This window comes from Tachypleus tridentatus, chromosome 3, assembly GCF_004210375.1.
Source record: "Tachypleus tridentatus isolate NWPU-2018 chromosome 3, ASM421037v1, whole genome shotgun sequence".
Classification (NCBI taxonomy): domain Eukaryota; kingdom Metazoa; phylum Arthropoda; class Merostomata; order Xiphosura; family Limulidae; genus Tachypleus; species Tachypleus tridentatus.
This window is the reverse complement of record NC_134827.1, coordinates 100,522,214-100,547,245: the sequence shown is the minus strand read 5'-3', so window position 1 is coordinate 100,547,245 and position 25,032 is coordinate 100,522,214. Positions and strand designations below refer to the sequence as shown.

The following is a 25,032-nucleotide window of genomic DNA, read 5'->3' as shown; positions in this document are numbered from 1 at the left end:
CAAGAATCTATTACTTAGGACAGCATCTCGAAACAAGATACACTGTTAAGTGCAAGTAACCACTCTCTGATACACTGTTAAGTGCAAGTAACCACTCTCTGATACACTGTTAAGTGCAAGTAACCACTCTCTGATACACTGTTAAGTGCAAGTAACCACTCTCTGATACACTGTTAAGTGCAAGTAACCACTCTCTGATAAGCAGTGATTAACGGAAAAAGAAGTTAGTGATACCTCGGTTCTCGAACAATTCAGTTTTCGAACATATTGTTTGAGAAACAAATGTCTCGGTGCTCGAACTCCCGAAAGACCCTTCGACTATTTTCGGCCCACGTCAACTTGCCCAAAACATTTTACCGGCATCTGTCGCTCAGTCCACACCCCCGCTAATTTCTGCTGTGAACGTTCTCGTTTTTCTTTTTGTTGTTTTTCTAAATATTCTGATTAAATGAGCCACCATGGGGTCAAAGAAGGATAATGAAAGCAGCAAACCAAAAAGAAATGTTGTTAGAGCCACAATAGAGGTGATAAAAGATCTCATAGCGAAGTATGAGAGTGATGTTCACGTGTTTAACCTTGCTACACAGTTTCGTATGGTGAAGTCTACAGTCTGCACCATACTGAAAAATAAAGAGTTCATCAAAGTAGCTGATGTTGCAAAAGTAGTGACAGTGCTTACGAAACAAAGATCACAAACAATGGAAGAGGTAGAAAAACTGTTGTTGATTTGGGTAAACGAAAAACAGTTAGCTGGTGATAGCATTTCTGAGACCATCATTTGTGAGAAAGCAAAGCAGTTGCATGCTGACCTCCTGAAAAACACCCCTGGAACGAGTGCTGATACAAGTGATGCCTTTAAGGCTAGTAGGGGATGATTTGAAAAATTTAAGAAGAGAAGTGGCATACATAGTGTGGTTAGACATGGGGAGGGTGCCAGTTCTAACAAAGACACCGCTCATAAATTTGTAAGGGAATTTAAAGACTGTAGCACAACCAAAGATCTATATAAAAGGAGCACTCTTTCAGATTGCTACATCCACAAAATTTTTAAGACTAACATTTGACTCTAAATTAACATGGATAAACCACATAAATAATATTAAAACAAAAATTCGACGAAGAACAAACTACGCTGGGAGTCTAACTGGTAAAAATAGGGGAGTAACGGCAGATAATATTGATAAAATATATAAAACTTATTAGACCCGTAATTGACTATACAGCCCCTGCATGGATAAATGTAAGTAAAAAAAAAAAAACCAGTATAAGCCAAACTCCAAATAATACAAAACACACTACTTAAAACAGCTTATAAAATACCCAGAGCTACATTATCTGAATTCATGCATGAATAGGCACAAACAATAACACATTGACCCCTACATAGTGCAATAAATTATTTTAACAAATATTGGAGAAAAGCGAACTTGACAGATACTGTATACATGATCAGGATAGTCCTGAACACCTTTCCCCAGTGAGTATATATTTTCAAAATAAAACAAAAAGCCACCTGGTTTAGAAGTTAGCAAATAAATATTGAACGTGATTTATGTGAATGTTCTATAGTTGATACCTATCTAATGATAGTGCATATAATTATGGAACTATAAAGAGAAATGATTTATTTGCACCAAGTGTATGTGTAGATAGTACATGAACATTACCCTGATAGGGGCCTGAGTAAGTGCGGGTTACTCGGCTCCTCGTGTACAATGTATAAATACACTTGACAGTTGCTAAAACAAATAGAAAGGAAAAGGTTGACAAAACGTGACCCTCCTGGGCAGGGGCGTAGAATTTTACACCCGATGGGGAGATGATTTTTGCAACCACTTATGTGGACTGTTCAATTTGCAAATTGGTAATCTCTGATTACGTGAACCTGAAAGCTGTAAACATGCAGTCACAGAGTAATCTTGTTACCACGATACTTCAAGGTTTCCATGTAGGTTTGTATAAGTGTGGTGTTGTGAACAGTTTTCAAAATGTTAATAGAATAAAGACAAATGTGTCACAAATTAACTGCCACATGAATTTATTCCTGCACAGTGTAAAAGATGGCCATTATATTTGAAAAGGTTACTGATAACTTTCATTGCATGAATTATGTTTTCAAATATTAAAAAAATTAGTAATTGCCCTTGATAAGTTTATATCTACCGAAAAACTGTTCATGTTGTTTGATAAAAATAATTAAATGTCTTTGCGAACTCTTGAAAATTACACATCAATGCAATGTAGAACATAATTATTCATACTTTTCATTGAAGTAAGATTCATTTATTCTTCTTGTCCACATGTTTCCAAACGTAGACCTTTTTTGTGATGATCTGTTTATGAATTATTTCATAGGCTCTTCTATATTTATCTTGTCGACCTCATCTTTGTGAGTGTGACAAACTGCCACATGTTTGAGGCGGCACTGAGACATAGTTGACCTTAACCACGTCTTCAACCGTCTTAATACAGAAAAGCTGCGTTCACATTCGTAGCTGGATACTGGACATACAAGCAAAATTTTCATGAGAAAAAACACTTCACTAAACATCTGCTGGCTTGTTTCATGCATTTTACAGTAAGCATCCTTCACACCTTTCAGAGATACTGCTTTTGTTGTTCCTTTGAACATGAGCAACTGAAACTCGAGCCGTTGTGCAGAGATTTCTGGATAGAAGTTTATAACCGAGTTGTCAATCTTGTCAGATGTAATCATGTTCTAAAGTGCCAGATATTGTCTCAAGTCATTGTTGTCTGCATTGAATCTAGTGGTCAGATTTTCTATGACTGTATCCACAAATTCAAAATATTGGCTTCTGTAGTAATCTCTAGATGTTGCAGAATGGTGTGCTGAGCCATCACCTGTGATCCTTCTGGGGGGTCTGCGAATGCGTGGTAGTTCAATAGGCACCAGATCTAGGGAAGTTACCTTTTTCTCAGCTTCATCAAATATCTTGTTGTAATTTACCTCTGTTCGCAATACTTGCAATTGCTCAACTGTCATTGTAGATGTTTCAATTATGCCAGATACTGTCGCTGATTTTGCTTGGAATGCACGGTTTAGTTCCTCTAATGCAGCTAATGGATGCTGAGCCATCAACAATCCTAAAACTGTCTTTCCTTTGTCAAATCTGTTCAGCAGACCTCGTGCTTCCACTGCTACATCTGATTTTTCATTTGTTAATTCAAACAAAGAATCAATAATATCACTGTAGTGATCATTAGCACGTGTAATTGCGGATAGGTGGCACAACCAGCGTGTTGGACACAGTGGGCAGATGTATTCAACTGGACCATTGTGGCTGTTTGACAATACAATATTTTCAAATATTGTCTTGTATTTGCCTGACCTCTGAAGCAAGACACCAAGTTCATGTACCCACTGGATTGAATCTCGAACACATTCACTAGCTTCAACTGCATGTTGCATTATTAAATTAGCCTTGTGGGCTCTGCAGTGAAAAAACAAAGCTGACGGTTGCTTCTCTTTTATTTTTGCCTGGCATCTACTGTACGCACCACTCATGTTAGCTGCTCCATCATAAGTTTGTGCTCTTAATCCTGACAGTGGTAAATTGAGTCTAGTCAATACATCAAGTATAGTCGAGGATATTGTTTCACCAGTTGTATTGGAAACACTGTACAAACCATGAAATGTCTCATGAATATCAAGGTTCTCATCTACGTATCGTACACATATTGCTTTCTGTTCGGCACCTGTAACATCTTGAGTGCCATCAACCATTAATGCAAAGATTTTACTTTGCTGCACTTTGTGTGCTATGTTCCTCAGTATTTAATGGCTGAACATCTTCATTATTTCATTCTGAGCTTGGGGTGATGTGAATGTGGTTTTCTTTGACAAGTAGGCTGTCAACTCAGGATCTTCTTCTTCCAGGAGCTTCATTAACTGCAGGAAGTTCCCCTCCGTATCAGTATGTCCACGTAATGCTGAACTTTGACGCAGTAAGAAACGTAAACTTCTGAATATTTTGGCTAGACTTCTTTTGTATTCTTCATGCTGCTTCTTTTTTCCATCATGTAGCTGGATAGTCACTGGAGTTACATCAAGTGAACCTTCTGCAGATATAGCGAATCTGTGCTGAGAGGAGGATTGGTGTTCGTTGAATTTCTGTTTTGCCTTTTTCCAGTTGCAAAAATCGGTGGATATGAAGGTATACTCCACTGGCCTCTCCTATTTCCCTGTAAAAAGGCCTCTATTTTCCGCCTTGGTACAATGAAAGCATATGACTTTTTGAGTCTGATTGTCGAAGTGCAGCCATGGGAACTCATCAAACCACTTGCCTGGAAGTTGATATTTTGTTTTCTGTCGAAGTATTAGTTGTGCATCTGGATGATATGGCTTTCCTCACTGTATCTGTGGAGTGTCAGATTTTTCATTACTGCACAAACTGCAGAACTATCTGGTGGTTCATGATATGCAATAGTTGCACAAGCATTTTCAGATTCGTCCTCTGATGAACATGGTATTTTCTCTGTATGGCAAGTTTCTATTACTTTGCTTGAGGTTGTTGGATTACCTGCATCTGCATTGTCACTTGTAGTACTAGTAACTGGCTTGTAGAACTGTCTAACATCGGAAAGTTTCAGACACTTGCTTGTCATAATTGGAATCTGTTTCCAAGATGACTCAACAGGCTAAAATACAGTCTTTATTGAAAAACTCTAACGTACAACGAACGAAGATAGAACAGAATGGAAGTAGGACTGAACTGTACAATGTATTTAAGTCGAAGGCGCGAACCTCACAGTAACTACCGAGCCGACTGACCGCCTGGGCATCGCTGGGACAATGATGGATGCTAGTTACAACACAAGTAATTGCAAGTTTCTCGAAAAATACTTAGACAATCACAAATATATTATATTCCTGTTAAAGCTCATCAAAAGGCAAACACATTGTGATATAATGTCTATTAAATAAAAACACCTAAACAAAAACTAGCAATACAATTCGAGTAGAGGCTTCAGGCCGTTGAAATCGCTCCTTTTGTGTTCTAATTATACAAGAAAATACAATATTGTTACCATTTATGATAAGAGAATATATTGTTCTTTTACCATAAAGCACCAGCACTTTATTAGAGTGCAGTGATAATCTGAAATTTCATGGATTAACAAGGGCCACAAGTACAGGACTAATGAGCCCTGTTGTAAAATCGAGGCTCAGACTAAAGGGAGAGGAGGGGGTTGATGTAGGGCGAGTCTGGATCCGAGCGGCCTGAACCTGTCGTTAACTGTACACTAAACGTACACTATGGTCAGCGACTTCGGCAGCTAAGGAGAGTAAGGCGCTCGACAATAAAACCTGCTAGACATGCATAAGAACAAATGGCGTAGAAAAACCGCATAATATACACATAAGACTGATGCAGCTACAAGCTACAAATGGCCTGCCAGATCTAGATCACAGGAGTTTACACTTGCGAGTAATATTTTCGAATTTCATGCTCTGTTCAATCTGTTGTGATGAAAATTTTACTTAATCTTACACTACGTACAAGACGAAGGTAGATTCTGTGATAGTGCTTGCAAGCCTTGCATGTATACTTAGGCCTACTGACTGATACTTGCGAACTATCGCTTAGATCGAAGAGCTTAGAAGCACGCCTATATTAAAGATTTACATTTCAGCTACTGATAAAGCCTACATCTAGGCCTAATTATGTAATTCGATTTGTACTAACACGAGAATCACAAGAACAAACACACAATTTGTAGCCCTGTGTCGCAATAAAACAATTCAACAGACGAAACTGCAGGGGGAATGATTGTATGCACCATACCCCCCACCTAAAATGAAGGGGGATGTATACCCCATCCCTTCAGGATTTACGCCCCTGCTCCAGGGTATATAAACACTAATACCCAAATAACCATAAGAGAGAGAGCTGGCACATACCATCTTACTTTGCATCACGGTCGTAAGCAATATATTCCAAAGATGTTTAACAGACACTTATAGGCTGAACTGTCTTCGCCATACACCTGCAGTCGTGTAGATAATATCTTGTGTTCTTTGATAGATTGTTTAGGTAAAGTATTCATGATGAAACTTTGTAGAATGGATGGCAACTTTTTGTTGTGGAGACACAACTGTAGAGAACGACGAAAGGCGGAAGACTTTCGAAACGTCATCCTCTACACTTGTGTTTGTTTGTTTGTATGTTTTGGAATTTTGCACAAAGCTACTCGAGGGCTATCTGTGCTAGCCGTCCCTAATTTAGTAGTGTAAGACTAGAGGGAAGGCAGCTAGTCATCACCACCCACCGCCAACTCTTGGGCTACTCTTTTACCAACGAAAAATGGGATTGACCGTCACCTTATAACGCTCCCACGGCTGGGAGGGCGAGCATGTTTGGCGCGACTCGGGCGCGAACCCGCGACCCTCAGATTATCGCACGCCTTAACGCGCTAGGCCATGCCAGGCCCCACTTGTTTTTCCACAATAAACAGTTGCCGTCTATTTTACAAAGTTTCGTCAATGTTTCGTGTCATTGATTTTTCAAAACTGCAGCAATTAAATATTTGTGCAAGTAATGAATAAGATTCTAATATTTTTACATTTATTAAAATAGTATTTATTTTTTCTATTTTTTTCCAGGTTGGTTTACTGATGATAAACGCGAAATATCCGCCACAGGCCTATAAGTGGTGTAAGACACAACAGGATTTCATTTACCCGCAGAAGTTGCCTCTTATCGGCGGGCTTCGGACTCAATCCTTATCCTAATAAACTATTTGATAAGTTTTGTTGATATTTTAAAAGTCTAGAATATTGTATTTTTTAAAATTAAAGTGCAAATTTTAGCACATTAAAAATCACAAATTTAACACAATATGTATTAAGTTTTAACTAAAAAATACATAATGCGTTATTTATTTTGTATATATACTAGGTTATTATGTAATATTTTAGTACATTTTTGGGGCAGGTGGTTAGGAACTCGAATTCTCGCAGACGAAACATTCTCACACAACCAAACGAAATAGTTTGTTGGATTTCTTATGAATCAAACAGACATTTTTTTTTGCATATGTTATTTTATTATAAGTTACAGCTTTTACAGTTATGGTATCCAGCATGGTTATGGGGCTGGTGTCGCAATCTGAGGATCGTAGGTTCGAATCAATATCCCGCTAAACATGATCGCCGTTTCAGTTGTGGGAGCGTTATAACAGCACAATCAATTACATTATTCTTGGGTTGTCCTTTTCCCTAACTTAGCAGTGAAAGATTAAAGGGGAAGCAGCTACTCCATGTGTAGCTTTGCACGAAATTCAAAACGAACCTGACATTTTGTAGTAAATGCCAATAAAATGTTAGTATTTAAACTGCTGCATTCCATCAGTAGTAAAAGAAGCTAGCATGGATAATAGCTTTTTTTTTTTTATCAGAGTAAGATATATGCTTGGAATGAAACTACAAATCAACATGCTTCTCAATATATTTTTCTTACGTTTCTTATAAAAACCATACATTGATAATCAGTTGAGTGCTCAAGCTGTTAACGATATTTATGATAAAATATGTTTTTAACACCAGGCGACGCATCTAATAACTAGTACTTTTTAAATAAAGTGAGGGAAAACATGTAATTTCTAAGTTTTAGGGTTAAGTTTTAAAACATTTTGAAAATGATTTGGAGAACCATATCATGTAATTTTAAAGAGTTGAACCTAGATGTTACTCTTGCTTGTGGACAGTCATTTCGGTAATTTATTTCTAAGTTATAGCAAGTTTTGTATCAATAAACAACTCTAAACTGAAATGAAATTATTAAATATAGGTATAACTAGTACTACAAATAGTATTAATATATTAGGTTTTAATGACTAGTTAGTAAAGTTTTCAGCGAATAATTCACATCAGTGTTAGTAATGTATATTAAGTTATTCAACTGAATTGGAATTGTACAAATTACAAGTAAGTTTATTTGAAGGTTAGGAAAGTATCATTATTAAGGGTAACAATTCCAAATAATAATAATAATAAAAAGGTTTTTGGCAGAATAATAAGTAAGGTTATTTAATATAACTTACAAGCAGTTAGTTTCGGTAAACGTGTTACCATCATCAGGGCAAAATTTTACACTATTTTTAGTGAAGTTAAAGGAAATTGTATCTTTTATTTTAGTATATTAATATACTACTAGCATGTACTTTATTTATGTATTAGTGTACTTAAAAACGGCACTAACTCAGCTGTAGATACAGAGTGATGTTGGTAGATTATTGGTGTCACTGAAATAATACATTTCTTCATGAAAATCTTATAGTTGATCTTAGAAATTTACATGTAGCATCAGTCATATATATAAATTATATATACAGTACTGTGCAAAAGTGTTGAGACAAAGTCAAAAATTAGATTTCAGGCTATTTTCAAACAACAGAAGGTAAAACATCAAAATTGTATTAATCTTCATATTTAGTACAACAGAAACTTGGTGGAAGTATTTGAGTTTAGCTTGAATGACTCCAGCAGCTTCTTTCTTAGCTAAGTAATTTCTCTATGGGTTGGACAAGTGTTTGAGGTCATTATCTTCTTGGTAGTAGAAGTTTTCACAAATGATACACGAACCACTGATATACCATCACAGATCAGTATCCAATGGTACTGGTCTGTTATTCCATCTATTTTACCAATGTATTCTGTTGCCTCAGCAGAAAAACACCCCAAACCATTACACTGTTTCCTTTGTTCTTCATGATGAGTGCTATGCTTTGAGGTATCTTTCACTTTGCTTCTGCAGAATGTACAACATACACTTTGAACCAAATATTTCAAACTTGTACTCTTCTGTCCATAATAACCCTTTTCTAATCATCAACAGTCCCATTTTAGTACTTTTTACAAAATTTCAGTCTCTTGAAAATATTTGGAGGTTGGAGTAAAGGTTTTTTTAACTGCTACACGACTAAACATTCCATTCTCATTGAGTGTCTTGATACTGTAGATCTGACCACTTCTGTCATTTGGTACATGATAGTTTATCTGATGGTTGAGAACAGTTGTAGTCTTCCTTCTATCATGAAGGCTGTGTAAATGAAGATACTTGACATCAAACCATTGAGTTTAGGTGTTCTGCCTCTTCCTTTCCTATTTTCAAATGTACCTGTCTTGATCTTATGACTTAGGGTGTATCTACTTGACAGTGTTTACTGGAGAGTCCAACCAGCATGATTTAGGGTGTATCTACTTGACAGTGTTTACTGGAGAGTCCAACCAGCATGATTTAGGGTGTATCTACTTGACTGTGTTTACTGGAGAGTCCAACCAGTATGCCTCTCAATGTGGATTCCTGTATGTGATGAGGGAGCCCTTTTAGGGAAGGTTCTATTCTTTCTGTTTACCTCCTCTGGGATCTAAACATCCACCCACGTGTTTGCCATGCATGATGACCCATGAAGAAAAGGAGAGGATCCTGGTGGTTGAGGGATCCAACCCTAATACACCACTTTGGGCTTGGATTCCTGTAGATGGGCACCATTGGGGTGGCCCCCTTGGGTCAGTCGGCTGGTCCACTTGGGCTAGGGTCAACCAAGTACTAGTGTTTCATATTCTCAAAAGGTATTGTGGACATCGTATTTGATGTTGGTGTTTGGGTATAGTGTTAATGAAACCCTGGCTTTGCTGCAATGCCCTTGTTTGATGTTGTTGTGCATCCCCTCATAGGGCTTTATGGTGGGTGAGGTCAGTGGGCACTGAAATTTTCCTTTTTTCATTATGGATACTCCAATTAAAAATCTTAATAAAATAATGAAAAAATAGTCTACAAGTAAATGACCACATCTTGAAGATTCTGAGCAGCAGTCCTCATCATTTGTATCATCTGTTGTACCTCATATTCTTATATTGCATTTACTTTCAGACAAATCTTTCTAGCAAATGTCACCCTTTTTCATTCAGAAGGGACTTGCTGGCTCTCTTAAGTCAGTAAAGAAGCTTTGATCTGGTGACATATTGGTGGAAACATCCACATCTCAACACAGTGAACTCCTTTTGCATTCAAAGGCAATTGGGTATATACCTATTGAGGATAAACCTCATGCTACTTTAAATTCATTATGAGGAGTTATTCTTGAGAGGTATTTGAAGAATATCCCAGAGTCCGGGATTTTTGCTGGTTTCTCCACCCAAGGAGTTTCTGCAGTGAGGTGCATCTCCACTCGCAAAGATGGAATTATGATGCCGACCAATGTCCTCATTCTCACATTTATGTTATCACGTCCACCTGCCACCATTGATGCAGGTTATCTTAATTACAGACAACAGCCATACATTCCAAACCCTCTCCGATGTTTCCGGTGTCAACAGTTCGGTCACTCGAAGACATCATGTCATGGTTCCTTGACATGTGCTCGTTGCAGTGGCAAGACCATGATGCTTATGAGTGTGAAATGGACCCTCATTGCATCAGTTGCAAAGGCTTTCACCTGTCCTATTTTCATTCTTGCCCTAAGTGGTTGGAAGTAAAAGAGGTGCAACTTTTAAAAACGATTCATAACATTACTTATCCTGAGGCTCGGAAGTTGCTGTCTGCCACTTCATCTCGGACATATGCTGCTGTACTCTGTTCCACTACTACAGTGGGAGTACAGACAGATCTCTCTGTGCCTCCAAAAGAATAGTTCTCAAAACAAATGAAAAGTCTTTTGACCTATATGGTTATAAAGGTTGATGAATCAATTTCAATCTCCATCTCTGTCCCTTCAATACATTCCAATAAATCCCAAGACCCCTTCCTTTGGTTTTAGGTACAAGCATTTACTTGGACACATCTTCAACCCCATGATGCAAAACGATCATTTGTTTACATCCTCAGTCACTGTAATCTTCTTCCACCAGCAAAGACCTGCCTCTCTTGAATAAAGACAGTAAAGAAAAAGACATGGTCATAAATAGAAGGGTTCTCTACCAAATTCACCTACACGTAAATAAAAATGACCACCTTGATACAATGGAAATTTCGAGGTTTATATTCTAATCTGGATGACATCAAAACATTGATTGCTTCCTACCATCCTGTATGTCTCTCCTTACAGGAAATATTTCTGAAACCTACTGATACAGTCACCTTTCATCAGTTTTCTTTGTACAGAAATGACAGACTGTATGATGGATGAGTGCATGGAGGGGTGGCACTGTTGGTTGATCAGCAGGTGCCTGACCTGTCTTTGCCACTCGACACACTCTTGGAGGCCATAGCCATCCGTGTTTTCTTGGGTCATACCATCACTCTTTGTTCTCTCTACCTGTTACCTGGAGAGACCAATGATCAGTCAGACCTTAATGCTCTCATTGAACAGTTGCTGTCTGTTTTTCATCCTGGTGGACTTTAATGGACATCATCCCTTCTGGAGAAGTGCTGATATTGATAGGAGGGGTTGCCCTGTAGAGTGTATGCTCTTTGATCACAGCCTTTCTTTTTTCAATACTGGTTCTTCTACTTATTTTCATGCACCTAGTCAGTCCTTTACTGCTATTGATCTCTTAATTTGCTCTCCTTCATTATTCTCCCATTTTTCATGAAGGATTGACAATAATCCATGAGGCAGTGATCCTTTTCCTATAATTTTGAGAGAGATAGGCCATGCTAAATGCCACCCGACCCATGGGCCCTGGTGGAAGCTTGATCAAGCAAACTGTTCCTCTTTCACTTGTCTTGCAAAACTTGATCCTGCCATCAATAGACAACTGTGTGACAGCAGTAACTGACTGTATTATACAAGCAGCTGCTCAATATATTTCTGAAACCTAAACACGTTTTCCACTATATCCTCGTCCATGTGGGAATCCTGCCTGCCACATGGCACAGAAGGTTGAAAAACAGGCCTGGGATACTTTCCTTAGATATCCCACACTCTCGAACCTCATTGCTTTCCAGCAGGCCCGTTCACATGCTCGGTGGGTAATACGTCAAAGCCAGAAGGAATCTTGGATTAGGTTCACAACCAGCATATCTTCTATCACCAGTTCCAAAGTCATATGGGACAAGATTCAAAAGGACAATGGGCAATATAATTCTGTCCCCCTCTTGTTCTTGCTCTCTAATGGCCAAGTAGCTGACACCTGGAGCATCGCTGATACTCTAGGACTAGGTGAAAGCTTTTGCCAAGTGTCTAGTACTTCTGCTTCTTCTTCCACCTTCTTAGCCATCAAGACTTGGGCAGAACAATCACCTCTTTCCTTTTGAGCTGATTGTCTCTATGACTATAATCATCCCTTTACACTGGTGGAACTCAAACCGGCCCTTCATTGGTCTGGCAGTACATTGGTTGGACCTGATGATATACACTATGACATGCTATGCCATCTATCTTGTGCTTCTCTTGCTATTCTTCTGATTGTTTTTAAATGGATCTGACAGGAGAATGTTTTACCTGATCTCTGGCACCAGGCTATTGTCCTACTTTTCTCTAAGCCAGGGAAGGATCCCAAGATTCCTTCCAACTACCATCCAGTTGCTTTGATGAACTGTCTCTGTAACTTTAGAAAGGATGGTTAATGCTCATCTTCTTTGGTTCCTCGAATCAAACAACCTCCTCTTGCCCATCTAGTGTGGGTTGCAATGACAGCACTCAACCATGGACCACCTGATTTGACTTGAAATATCAATCAGAGAAGCCTTTTTCAAACAACAACATCTTGTATCAATATTCTTTGACATTGAGAAGGCTTATGATACAACATGGAGATATGGCATTTTGTAAAACCTCCATATATATTGGTTACATGGCCATTTGCCCATTTTTATTAAAAAAATTTTAATGGACAGGAGATTCCAAGTTCGTGTGAGTTCGACACTTTCCCGTTCTTTTGTACAGGAACTTGGAGTCCCTCAAGCCTGTGTTCTGAGTGTCACATTTTTCAGTATAAAATTAATGTTATCACTGAACAACTTCCTCTCACTGTTGTAAATGGGCTCTATGTCCACGGCTTTCATATGTCATATCAGTTGTTGAACATGAGGTATATTGAGCAGCAGCTACTGACTGCCCTCAATTGTGTACTGAAGTGGACCATAGCAAATGGCTTTACCTTCTCTCTCTTTAAAACCGTTTGCGTGCACCTTTGCTGCCAATGGGGTATTCACCCTGATCCTGAACTCTGTATCGGTGAAATTCTGCTGCCTGTGGTCCCTGAGACAAAGTTCTTGGGACTTATCTTTGGCCATAAACTGACCTTTATACCACACATCAAGCAGCTATAAGTCAAATGTACAAGAGCACTGAACATCCTCTGTGTCCTTTCTACCACCACTTGGGTAGCTGATCAACATTCTGTGCTAAAGATATATTGTGCTCTTATTCGATTGAAACTTGACTATGGATCACTGGTCCATGGTTCTGCCAGACCATCGGCCTTAAAGATGCTGGACCCTATTCATCATCAAGGACTTCGGCTCAACACTGGGGCTTTCTGTACTTCCCCAGTTAGAGCTTGTACATAGAGTCTCATGAACCTTCTTTGCACCTTTGCCATTTGCAACTGTCTTTACTATATGCTTCAAAACTTCGTTCCTTACCAAAGCATCCCACCTGGGATTGTGTTTTCCTTCCTCTGTGGGCCATGCTTTTTCAGAACAGACAATCTGCCATTGCTCCTTTTGGCCTTCGTGTCCAGGCATAATAGGATGAATTGGGTCTGTCCATGGATGACATTGTTGTATTCACTGGTCAGCCCATTTCAACATGGCTAATTACAATCCCCAAATGTGATCTTTCTTTAAGTCATCTGAGTAAAGCAGATACTCCTGACTGGAAGTACTGTCTTATTTGCTGAATTTCTTTCGAACCATCCTTTTACTCCCATTTCTATGGATGATTCAAAATCGGGTGACTGTGTGGTTTCATGGTTGCACAGAATTCCCTCTACGCCTTCTGTGTTCACTTCTAAACTGTATGCCATTTCTCTTGCCCTGGATCACATAGAAGCTAAGCAGTACTCAAACTGCACTATTTATACTGACTTGCTTAGTTTTCTACTGGCCCTGAAATTGCTTCACATTGGTTCACACCTTGTTTTCGCTGATATTCAAAACTGACTAGCCCATTTCTCTTTAACATCTACTCCTGTCCAATTTTTTTGGATACTGGGCCACATTGGTATTTGCAGGAACAAGGTCGCCGACACCACAGCTACGTCCATCTGCTCTGGCACTATGACTGCTGTGCCTGTTTCATACATGGACTATGGTCCTGTATTCAAGACTTGGCTCTGTGCCAGTTGGCAGTTCACTTGGAGTGAGCAATGTGAAAACAAACTTTTCCAAATAAATTGCTTTCATAAGGATTGGAAAGAGGAAGTTGTTCTGACTAGACTACACGTTGGTCACAGTTTTTTAACTCATCGTTTTCTTTTATCAGGAACTGATGCACCATTGTGTAGTCTGTGTAACACTCAGATCACAATAAGCTACATTTTACTTTCTTGTCATCGTTATGACTCTCAACAATGACACCATTTTAAACATGTTCTGTCCCAAGGTTTGTCCATAACGTTAGACAGTGTTATTGGTGATGGTGACTCTGTCCACCTTGGCAATGTTTTTAGTTTTCCAAAGGCCATTAACTTTTTTAATACCATTTAAGTTTTTTAATTTAAACATTACACCTTTTTAATGTGGCTCCCTTTCAAAAATCACAGTTCATCTAGTTCAATTTGAAATTAGAAACTGGCAGTAATGTCAAATAACTCAGAACCAGGACTGGAAAGGTCAACTTCAGGTGATTAACGCTGCTGTTTGAACTACCCGTTAGTCATCCTGGCGAGTTATTATTATAATTTTACTACACATCTTTTAAAACCTTTTTATTACTTTCCTTTTTGAAAATGGCCACAACGTCAAATAACTTGGAACAGTACTGGAAAGGCCAACTTCAGGTGATTGATGGTTTTTATACTTACCTGTTGTTCTTCCTGGTGAGTAATGATTATTACAGTTATGATACAGAAAGTCCTTTACAACTTGTATTACTATAGTTTTTCTCTTAATGCTGTACATTAGATGTAAACATTGGTTTTATGTTATTTATGTTTTATTTTAAACTTTGTTTTGTTTTACCTTAATTTTCTGTTATGAATTTTACTGAATTTACTTTAATTTTAACTTTTCACCATATGTTTGGCACAGAGAGCCTAGCTGGTTTGTGCCATAAAACACCAAATCAACCAACCAACCAACCAGCATGATTTAGGGTGTATCTACTTGACAGTGTTTACTGGAAAGCCCAACCAGCATGATTTAGGGTGTATATACTTGACAGTGTTTACTGGAGAGTCCAGCTGGCATCACTTAAATCTTTTGTGCATACTCTCTGTTTAACTAACAGTTCTCTGTTTTTTTGGGCTGTGTCCTGACAACAAAACTTAGTATGTAGTGTTAAACACTGTTTTTATCAAAGTTTATTTATGGAGTGCTATTAAATTGATTTCTTCTTCCAAATACTGGTGCCATATGTTAACTCTTTGCAAATTTTTTTGTATACAGTTAAGGCACTGCATAGGGTACAAAGACGGTTATTTCAGACCCAACATACAATCAGTATGTTCATTCAAGCAGAACCATTATGACATGCACTTGGTACAATATATGGTAGTTCTTAAATTATATGTGATTTACGTAACTACAATTTACTTGATATGTTGATATATTTTTATTATATTAAAACATTGGTATTTCTTTCTTGTTTCGTAGGTGGTGGAAAAATGAAGATGAGTGGATGAGTAGTCTTGCTGGATATGTGTGGTCAATCAAACAAGATGACAAAGGAAACCTTCTTTACAAAGTTCACAATGAACCAAGTGAAGAAAGTTGCTCAATTCCAGAAGGAGATAATGTGGTTCCTAATAAGAAAAGAAAACCAAACACACGGACAAAAGAAAGAGCTAACAATCCTCTAAACAAATTGTCCAAAACTGTAATTTCTGTTACAGATAACAATCAGGATAACACATATCATAATATTTTAAAGGACTATTTTCAGTTAAATATCAGTCTTGTTAAGTTATATGACCAATGGACAAAAGTTGATGAAAACTTTTGTAAGATAGCCAAGCAGTTTCCAGGTGTTAGAATACTCCGACAAGATCCTACAGAAAACCTTATTTCTTTCATTTGCTCTTCAAACAATAATATTGCCAGGTGTGTGTGTGTGTGTGTGTGTGTGTGTGTAAATATGTCAAACGTAATCTACGGTGCATTTGTATGTGTGTGTTTAGTGCTGTAGTTGAAAGCACAATGCAAAATTATTTTAAAAGGGGATTTTCTTGGCAAGTTCATGTAACGTAATTGTTGTGTGGGTCATTAGTACTCTTTTCTTACAATTTTTTTTAAGTTACATGTATACTATTGGAAATAATTATGGAAATGTTAAGGAAAAGGAATATAAGTAACAAATATTACTGGAATATAACTGTTTTATTGTGTGAAAATGTACCAGAGTACAATCATGTGTCAATAGTTTACACTGTGATTGGTTATCATTTCGACCAATCTGAAAGTACCTTACTGTTATATAGCTTAAAATAGTACAAGTAGTCCTACTGTATGCACTAGTGTTGTAAATCCAGTGAAGGCTCTTGGAACGGAAATATCATATGACAAGTATGTAGAAATTAAAGTTTTGGCTGGTCAAAGATATTATATGTAAAAAAAATTGCAGCAAGATTCTCATGTTTTAGCAGAAGATATATAGAAGAGTCTAAAGAAGTGTGTGTGAAACCAACACTGTTAATAATGGAAGGGGTTAAGATATATAGAAGAGTCTAAAGAAGTGTGTGTGAAACCAACACTGTTAATAATGGAAGTGGTTAAGATATATAGAAGAGTCTAAAGAAGTGTGTGTGAAACCAACACTGTTAATAATGGAAGTGGTTGAGATATATAGAAGAATCTAAAGAAGTGTGTGTGAAACCAACACTGTTAATAATGGAAGGGGTTAAGATATATAGAAGAGTCTAAAGAAGTGTGTGTGAAACCAACACTGTTAATAATGGAAGGGGTTAAGATATATAGAAGAGTCTAAAGAAGTGTGTGTGAAACCAACACTGTTAATAATGGAAGTGGTTAACATATATAGAAGAGTCTAAAGAAGTGAGTGTGAAACCAACACTGTTAATAATGGAAGGGGTTAACATATGTAGAAGAGTCTAAAGAAGTGTGTGTGAAACCAACACTGTTAATAATGGAAGGGGTTAACATATATAGAAGAGTCTAAAGAAGTGAGTGTGAAACCAACACTGTTAATAATGGAAGTGGTTAAGATATATAGAGGAGTCTAAAGAAGTGAGTGTGAAACCAACACTGTTAATAATGGAAGTGGTTAAGATATATAGAAGAGTCTAAAGAAGTGAGTGTGAATCCAACACTGTTAATAATGGAAGTGGTTAAGATATATAGAATAGTCTAAAGAAGTGAGTGTGAAACCAACACTGTTAATAATGGAAGTGGTTAAGATATATAGAGGAGTCTAAAGAAGTGAGTGTGAAACCAACACTGTTAATAATGGAAGTGGTTAACATAAAGAAGTGTGTGTGAAACCAACACTGTTAATAATGGAAGTGGTTAACATAAAGAAGTGTGTGTGAAACCAACATTGTTAATAATGGAAGGGGTTAAGATATATAGAAGAGTCTAAAGAAGTGTGTGTGAAACCAACACTGTTAATAATGGAAGTGGTTAAGATATATAGAGGAGTCTAAAGAAGTGTGTGTGAAACCAACACTGTTAATAATGGAAGTGGTTAAGATATATAGAGGAGTCTAAAGAAGTGTGTGTGAAACCAACACTGTTAATAATGGAAGGGGTTAAGATATATAGAAGAGTCTAAAGAAGTGTGTGTGAAACCAACACTGTTAATAATGGAAGTGGTTAAGATATATAGAAGAGTCTAAAGAAGTGTGTGTGAAACCAACACTGTTAATAATGGAAGTGGTTAAGATATATAGAAGAGTCTAAAGAAGTGTGTGTGAAACCAACACTGTTAATAATGGATGTGGTTGAAAACCAAAACTCACCTAAAAGTGATGTTAAAAGTATCTCAAGGTATATTCTTTACAATAGGTATGAATTTCGAGACCAGAAGGTCCAAGTTAGCATGACCTTTTTTCAGTTGAGGTTTGAACATCACTGCTAATAAAAATGTGACCAGAAGATTGAAATGGGCATTGAACCATACATGTGAAATGAACAAGATTAGAGACATAAGTTACTTGCAGATTGATCCAAACTCAAACTGTTTGGAAACAATAACTAACAGGTTGTTTGATAGTAGAAAGATGAATGCAGTAGTAGTAGTAAATGTACATCTACAGGATAGAGTGGTGACAGACCGCTGAGAGTTTGAGGCAGCATTCTACAAAAAGTGATGGAACCTTGACTACTAACAAGTACAGGCAGATTCCATCATTCTTAGAAACACAGTGAACTGAAGTCTATAGAAAACTTGGTGAAAAGACACCTTAATGCTACAAAAATCATAACTAGGATTTTTATAACAGTGGAATGGTGTGCATAAGGTTCTGATGTTAACATTATTGGAGCCTTAAAAGTATATGTAATTTCAGCATACAAAGACATTTTACTGTATATAGTTATAGGGTTTTTAGGTCTATAGTTCTGTTGTTCAAGTTCATTCAATATTTCAAGACTTGTAGTAGGAATTTATAAAAAATGTTTAAAAAATCAAACCAAATTACTTAAATAGTTCTCATGCTTACTTTGATACAACTTTGAAAGTATTTTAGATAATACAAGTCATCACTGTATTGTAACCATATCCAAAATGATTCCAGTTACCCCATTCCACCAAGAGTTCTACTTTTTTTTAAGGAATGTTTATCTGTTCCAGAATTACAAGTATGGTAGAAAAACTGTGTGAAAAATATGGATCCAAACTACTTGAAGTGAATGGAAGGCTGTTTTATAATTTTCCTTCGTTAGAAGCTCTTGCAGGTGAGACTGTAGAACAAGAACTTGTGAAACTGGGGTTTGGATACAGAGCTAAATATATTAGCTCAACAGCAAAACATATCACGAAGAACCTTTCACCTGAGTGGCTGGAATCACTAAGAAAAATTCCTTATGAAGAGGCTAGAACTGCTTTGATGCAACTCCCAGGAGTTGGAGCAAAGGTTCAATTCTTTTTGATTATTTGTAAGCTTCTATACTACTCAACTGTTTTAAACTGCTAGTTAAGAGTAAGATGGAAAAATATCTCTATGGAGAATGTCGTACTTTTACTAATAAGTCTGTACCTGTATCGTTCCATAAAAGTATCCACTGTTTTTCTTAATTCTGTCAAAAGCTTAAATTCCATGGAAGTATACTTATCTATTGCACAGTTATAATAAAACTAATGCTGACTAAAACAATATTAAATAATTCTTTAAGAAAATTATTGAATCAGTTTTTATTCTGGATCTAGTAACATATACTTTGTTGCTGTTATGGCATTCTTAGAGAAAACCTGGAAGGTATCGCAAGTAAATCCACTTTTATTGGCTTATGTTTTAGTGGCAGTTGACGTTATTATTTAATCAACTGATTATTAATGGATTGTGGATATAGTTTGTATTTGTAATTGTCGAACTTCTTGTGGATTTCAAAGTGAAAGAGAAAAGAAAATCGTTTTTATATGAAACCTCAGTTTTGAAAGTAATTATTTATCTTTGTTAACACGTAGGTAGCAGACTGTGTATGCTTGATGTCCTTAGACAAACCGGGTGCAATACCTATTGACACTCATGTTTGGCAGATCACTGTTCGAGATTATCTTCATCATTTAAAGGCTACAAAATCACTAACGGATAAGGTATACTCACAAGTTGGTGAGTGACTGGTAATACCTGTTTTTGTTCTCCAAATTGTCATTGTGGTTCTATGTTCATCATTTGTTTTTAGTGTTAAACTGATTTTGTTTATCATGTACTTACTCTGTTTTTATGTGAATATTAAATTTTTAAGTACATTGAGGTGGTACAGTTTTGTAATCTTTTAATGAAATAAACTTTTACTAGTTAATATAGCTCAAATATTTATATCACATTTTTTTCAATCAAAATTGTTATTCAGTAGTTACTAAAGCCTTTTAGATTTTACATTCATTTAGGGTTTGGGTAAGGATGTGCAATTCTGTTAACCCAATTGTGCTTATTGTACATAACCAACCTAGAATGTTAATCTAGAGCTGTTTGTAGTAAAATGCATGAACATCTGATATTTGCATATTACTAAAAAATAAGTAGGTATTTCCATATTAGTGGGAATAGAAGAGTGCTGTACATGTTAGCAAATGAAAGTAAATTTATATTGAGTGTTTGCTTTCATTCATTAATGTTTTCTTGCTACAGGTAACTTTTTTAGGGAGCGATTTGGAGATTATGCAGGCTGGGCTCATTCCGTAAGTATAGTTTTGTTCTGTTTTTTCTCTTGTACTAACTTTTCTTATGTACCAGAATAATTGCATTAATATTTGCCAGAGGGTGATAATTAAAGAAAGGAAAGTGTTTGTGGAAAACAAAAATCCAGATGGTGTTGATTATACCTATCAGAAGTAGTAGTAGACTGAGTCTTGTTGCTGGATGTGTCATCAGAAATGGTAGCAGACTGATTTTTGTTGCTGGATGTGTCATCAAATGAGTCGTGAAATCATATACTAAAAGATAATTAGTTTTTTGACATGATGAATATTTCAGAGGTCCTGATACTTCATGTGCTGTAAGCAAAGTTATAGGTCTTTGCTATATCGATCTGTTTTCAGTTTCATTTGTAATTTGCGTTTCTCTCTGATAAGTTATTTATAGCACAGAATATATGATAAAAAGCTTTTTTTTAATAGGTTAACCATAGGTTTTATGTAATGATACTTAATATTTTTTACTGTTGTGTTAAACCAGGTGCTATTTTCGGCAGATCTGAAGAAGTTTAAAGAGAAGAGAATTTCCAAATAAACAACTTTGTGACTTTTAATTAACAAACTAATAATTTAATGAATCTGTACGTTTCTAATGATAAAGGATTTTAATAGCTACATAATCTGTGTGTTGAATTCTGTACACTGTGACAGCTTGATGTATTATTTTTGGTACCGTCGTTCTTTGCTTTGAATTCATTAAAAACAATATACAGAACTGCTTAATTTTTCACTTATAAAATAACTAAGAATTATTGATTGGGATTAGTATGAAAGAATTATTTTTGTATTGTTAACTATATTAGAATTGTCATTAGAGCTACAGTGTTCAACATAAGAAATGTTGAAACTTACTGGTTGAACACAAACTTAATATTGTGAAAGAGGAATTAGTTTTGTGTAGAAAGATTTAGTTAAATTTCAAAGTCACCTTGTAATGAAAATAAATAACATTTTTTAATTAATAACTGCATATGTTTCTAGTGTGAGTGCATTAATTTTATTCAACATCTTATAGTTCATGCCAGAATCTTAAATTCCTGTCGGCAGGAGTTAATTACCATGAAATATCTTATCGTGGGTTCGTAAAGTACTGCATGTAGACATTTATTTGCGTCTGACAGAATGTTTGATGTTTATTTTACTAACCTTTATTGCTGTAAAACCAAGGCAAGAAAACAGGCTACAAATTTTAAAATATTTTATGATTTCGTGCCATCCAAAATTCTAGTATGGCCACAGTATAAGTAATGTTTGTGTCATCTTTTCTTGGTATAAGTGTGAAGACACTGTAGCTGTAAAAAGGAACATTGTGTAAGAGAAGAAAAGGCATATGTGGCATCCAAACTGTTTAACAGTTATTTTAAAACTGTTTAACTTCACATTCTACATTCCTGGTGTGGAACATGACACTAATGAATCATGTTCACATACATTATGACTGCTAAACATTTTTGTTATATAGAATATAACACTTATGGATTGCGACTACTGAGTTTGATGACTGACATGGCATTCTTCTGTCTGTGATACTAATATGGGTAGCTTTCTTTCTAATTACTGATGATGTATGTAATATTATTGATAAAAGGGTATGTACATGATTACTCAGAGATATCATTCAGTTTAACCTGTTGACTGCCAAGTATTTCAGCTGCTACAATACAACTCTAATGCTTCTTCATTGTGTAACTTTTTCCGTGACGCCATTTTGGATCGAAAGTGAATCAATTTGTAAGTAGGTCAAATGCATGTATGGTGCTGACATTTAGCATTGAAGGTAGGTATTTTTGAGAACGAATTAACTCGTCTGTGGCACTGTGTTACTGATCGGCTTGGACGAGTTATCTCGTCTACGGCACTGAACAGGTTAACTACGTCTGTGTTTATGATGGGTAAGACAACCTGTTAAAAAAGGTAAACTTCTGTAGAAATTGAGGTTGTAACTAAAAATGGGGTAACTATTCGTGCTACACCTTAATAATTAGACTTGTCCACTGAACAACAAGTGTCATTTTATTATTATTTGCCCAAAGTTTGTTTCAATAAATTTGTGAATTTAATAGCATGTCATTTTGTTGATCCATTATGTGTTATTTGTCTTAAGATCCATCACCAACAGTTTGCTGGCTCAGTTATTGTAGTTGTTGGTACAGTAACTGGAATTTGTCCAGAAGTTAATATAGACTATTTCTGTCATTGAATCTTTGCCTGGGAAGACAGATACAAAAAGAGCCGGAACGAGGATATATTTTCATTTCTATAGGATTTTTTAATTTTAATTTAAGGACAAGGGTACCTAATCAGTTAAGTACATCAGTTATTACCTTCCACAAAGCAGGATAGGCAAATTGTATCTAATATGGTCGTTAAGAGTATAATAAAACAAATAAGGGGAACACTAGCCAACATTGTCCTACATATAGCTTTTGTTTCTATAATAGTTACCCTCACCAATTATATGGGAAGCAAAATTGAAGTTATGTACAAGGTGGTCTTATAAGCCATCATACGATTCAGTACCAAATTAATATGCATTAATCAAATGTCCTGCTCAATTTTAATTCACATGGCAAGTTTTATGACAAGAAAAGGATTTGGAAGTCACCTCTAATCTGCCAGTTTTTAAGAAATGACAATATTCACATATTTTTATGTGTTGTTTTTTTAGCTTATGACTGCTATTCACTGCCGTATTCAACAAATGACATAAAATTGCGAGAACACATCCGAATTTCCACTTAATCTGATTGTGCAACAACAAAAAATCCAATTTAACAAGTCTGTTGCCACAAGATAATACAGTGCCTCAGTACATCTTGACTTAATGTTGAAAATCCATAAAATTACTTAACTAATCAATAGAGGGCGCAAGCATCTTTAGTTCTGGTAAAAGTTCGAAATGTTATTTTTAGTAATCCTATAAATGTATATATAGTAAACACGTTCCCATTGGATATTTGAAGACACTTCTCAATATAATTTATGCGATGAACTACTATTTACCTCCGATTTTGTTAGTTGTAGGATCACTGAAGTATATCGCAAAATTTCCAAAAAGAAACAAATTAACGTTATGTTTGCTGTTAATTACAATAATTCTTCGATTAGTTCGATATTTTGACTGCAAAAACAGAGATTAACCAGCGTGATACAATACTTCGACTGAACCGTTAGTAAACGATATTTAAAATCAGCCGTATGTGGAATAAACACCAACGCGATAACCATAAAAGAGTTGTTATAATAAAAATAGTTTAAATTAAGAATGCGAAAAAAGGAAGAAAGTTAATATTAAAGTACAAACTTCGGGAAAAATTGGTTTTTAACTAAATAGGTTTAAAGACAAGAAATATTTGGTTACCAGACATTAAGCTATTTTAGTTGCTGTCACAATTTAAACTTATTTTAAATGATTTCAACTACGCAACTTATTTATCTTACTTTGTCGAGTGTTGAATCTTTCTTAAAGTAGAAACTGATACGCAGACACTACACGAGAAAGCACCAGATGACAGAACCAGCCTAGCACGAGGGAAACGCGACACTTTAATAAAAAATAAAAAAATATCGTATAGATACCTCTCTCCTTCCCCTTTTAACAGTGAGGTGCACCTGTAATATAGTATACAGACGTATTGTTATTCACATGGACCTATGTGAAGTTAAATTCCAGGATGTGCCCACACTGACTATTGTTCAGCATGTAAGAAATCCGGCAAAAGATTTTATAATTCTTCCTGCGTCCCTAATTGGTTAACGTGAAGTCAATTAAAAGGTTTCCTTGAAGCCTTATTATGATAAGGCGGATATAGAAAAGCCAAAATCTTTATCCTCCCCCCTTTTATATTAAGGAAGCTTGCCTGATGAGATGGTAATGAAATTTAAGATAATTCGAGCTGATTTGTTCGTTTTTTTTAGTTATCTGCCCTCCTCTTCTGTCTTTAAGATAATTAAAAATACAGGACAAAATATTTATATTAGTGTAGTTTTTATTATTTAAATGCGCTTGTATTCTTTTTACTTACTTAATATTAAATAATGCATGAAGTCATGTGAAACACGTTAGGCCTACCGCTTGTGTACAAGCATAATATAGAAACAAAATGTTTGTAGCGTATCTAGTTATAGATTTGTTTCAATATTATAGCTGCAACTTTATAGTTTAAAGCTAGTTAATAATATCGTATCATCCCCCCCATGCTGCACCATTGATTGTTACTATTATAACGCGCCCACATTTGAAATGTGCAACTAATATTTTGTGGTATCGCATCGATCAGAACCTAAGTCAGAGGGCCAAACCCATAACCTGTTTAAGACAAAGCAACGTGTCAAAGTAGCATCTAACGTGTTCTAAGTTCAATCCCTTCATTATACGTAATTAGGGTTATTAGTTTACCGTTATATACATTTATTAGAAAATTGTCTCACATTGTTCCCATAAGTAAGTTTAAACAATACATAAATTAATAAAAACGGGACGCTTCTGTTGATCTTTGCCAAGTAATTATTCAGAACTCCTAAATTCATTCATGTTGCGATGTTTTGTGGTAACAAATATCAGATATATGAAAAAAAGCACAAAAC

General features: G+C 36.1%; 1 protein-coding gene across 1 annotated transcript; it reads left to right on the top strand.

Moving 5' to 3' along the window:
* Window positions 1-7,580: 7,580 nt before the first annotated feature.
* Window positions 7,581-21,410, top strand: LOC143247606 (N-glycosylase/DNA lyase-like). The gene is made up of 6 exons (XM_076495930.1): window positions 7,581-7,736; window positions 15,726-16,172; window positions 18,880-19,162; window positions 19,714-19,858; window positions 20,381-20,430; window positions 20,927-21,410. The coding sequence occupies exons 1-6, from the start codon at window positions 7,660-7,662 to the stop codon at window positions 20,978-20,980; spliced, it is 1,056 nt and encodes a 351-aa protein (XP_076352045.1). The 5' UTR covers window positions 7,581-7,659; the 3' UTR covers window positions 20,981-21,410.
* Window positions 21,411-25,032: the final 3,622 nt, after the last annotated feature.

Bases quoted from the DNA above. Each gene is read 5' to 3' on its own strand.
- LOC143247606 (XM_076495930.1), top strand. From the start codon at position 7,660: ATGATTTGGAGAACCATATCATGTAATTTTAAAGAGTTGAACCTAGAT. The intron at 19,163-19,713 runs GTTCAATTCTTT...GTTAACACGTAG, and splicing joins TCCCAGGAGTTGGAGCAAAG to GTAGCAGACTGTGTATGCTT. The intron at 19,859-20,380 runs GTGAGTGACTGG...TTCTTGCTACAG, and splicing joins TAAGGTATACTCACAAGTTG to GTAACTTTTTTAGGGAGCGA.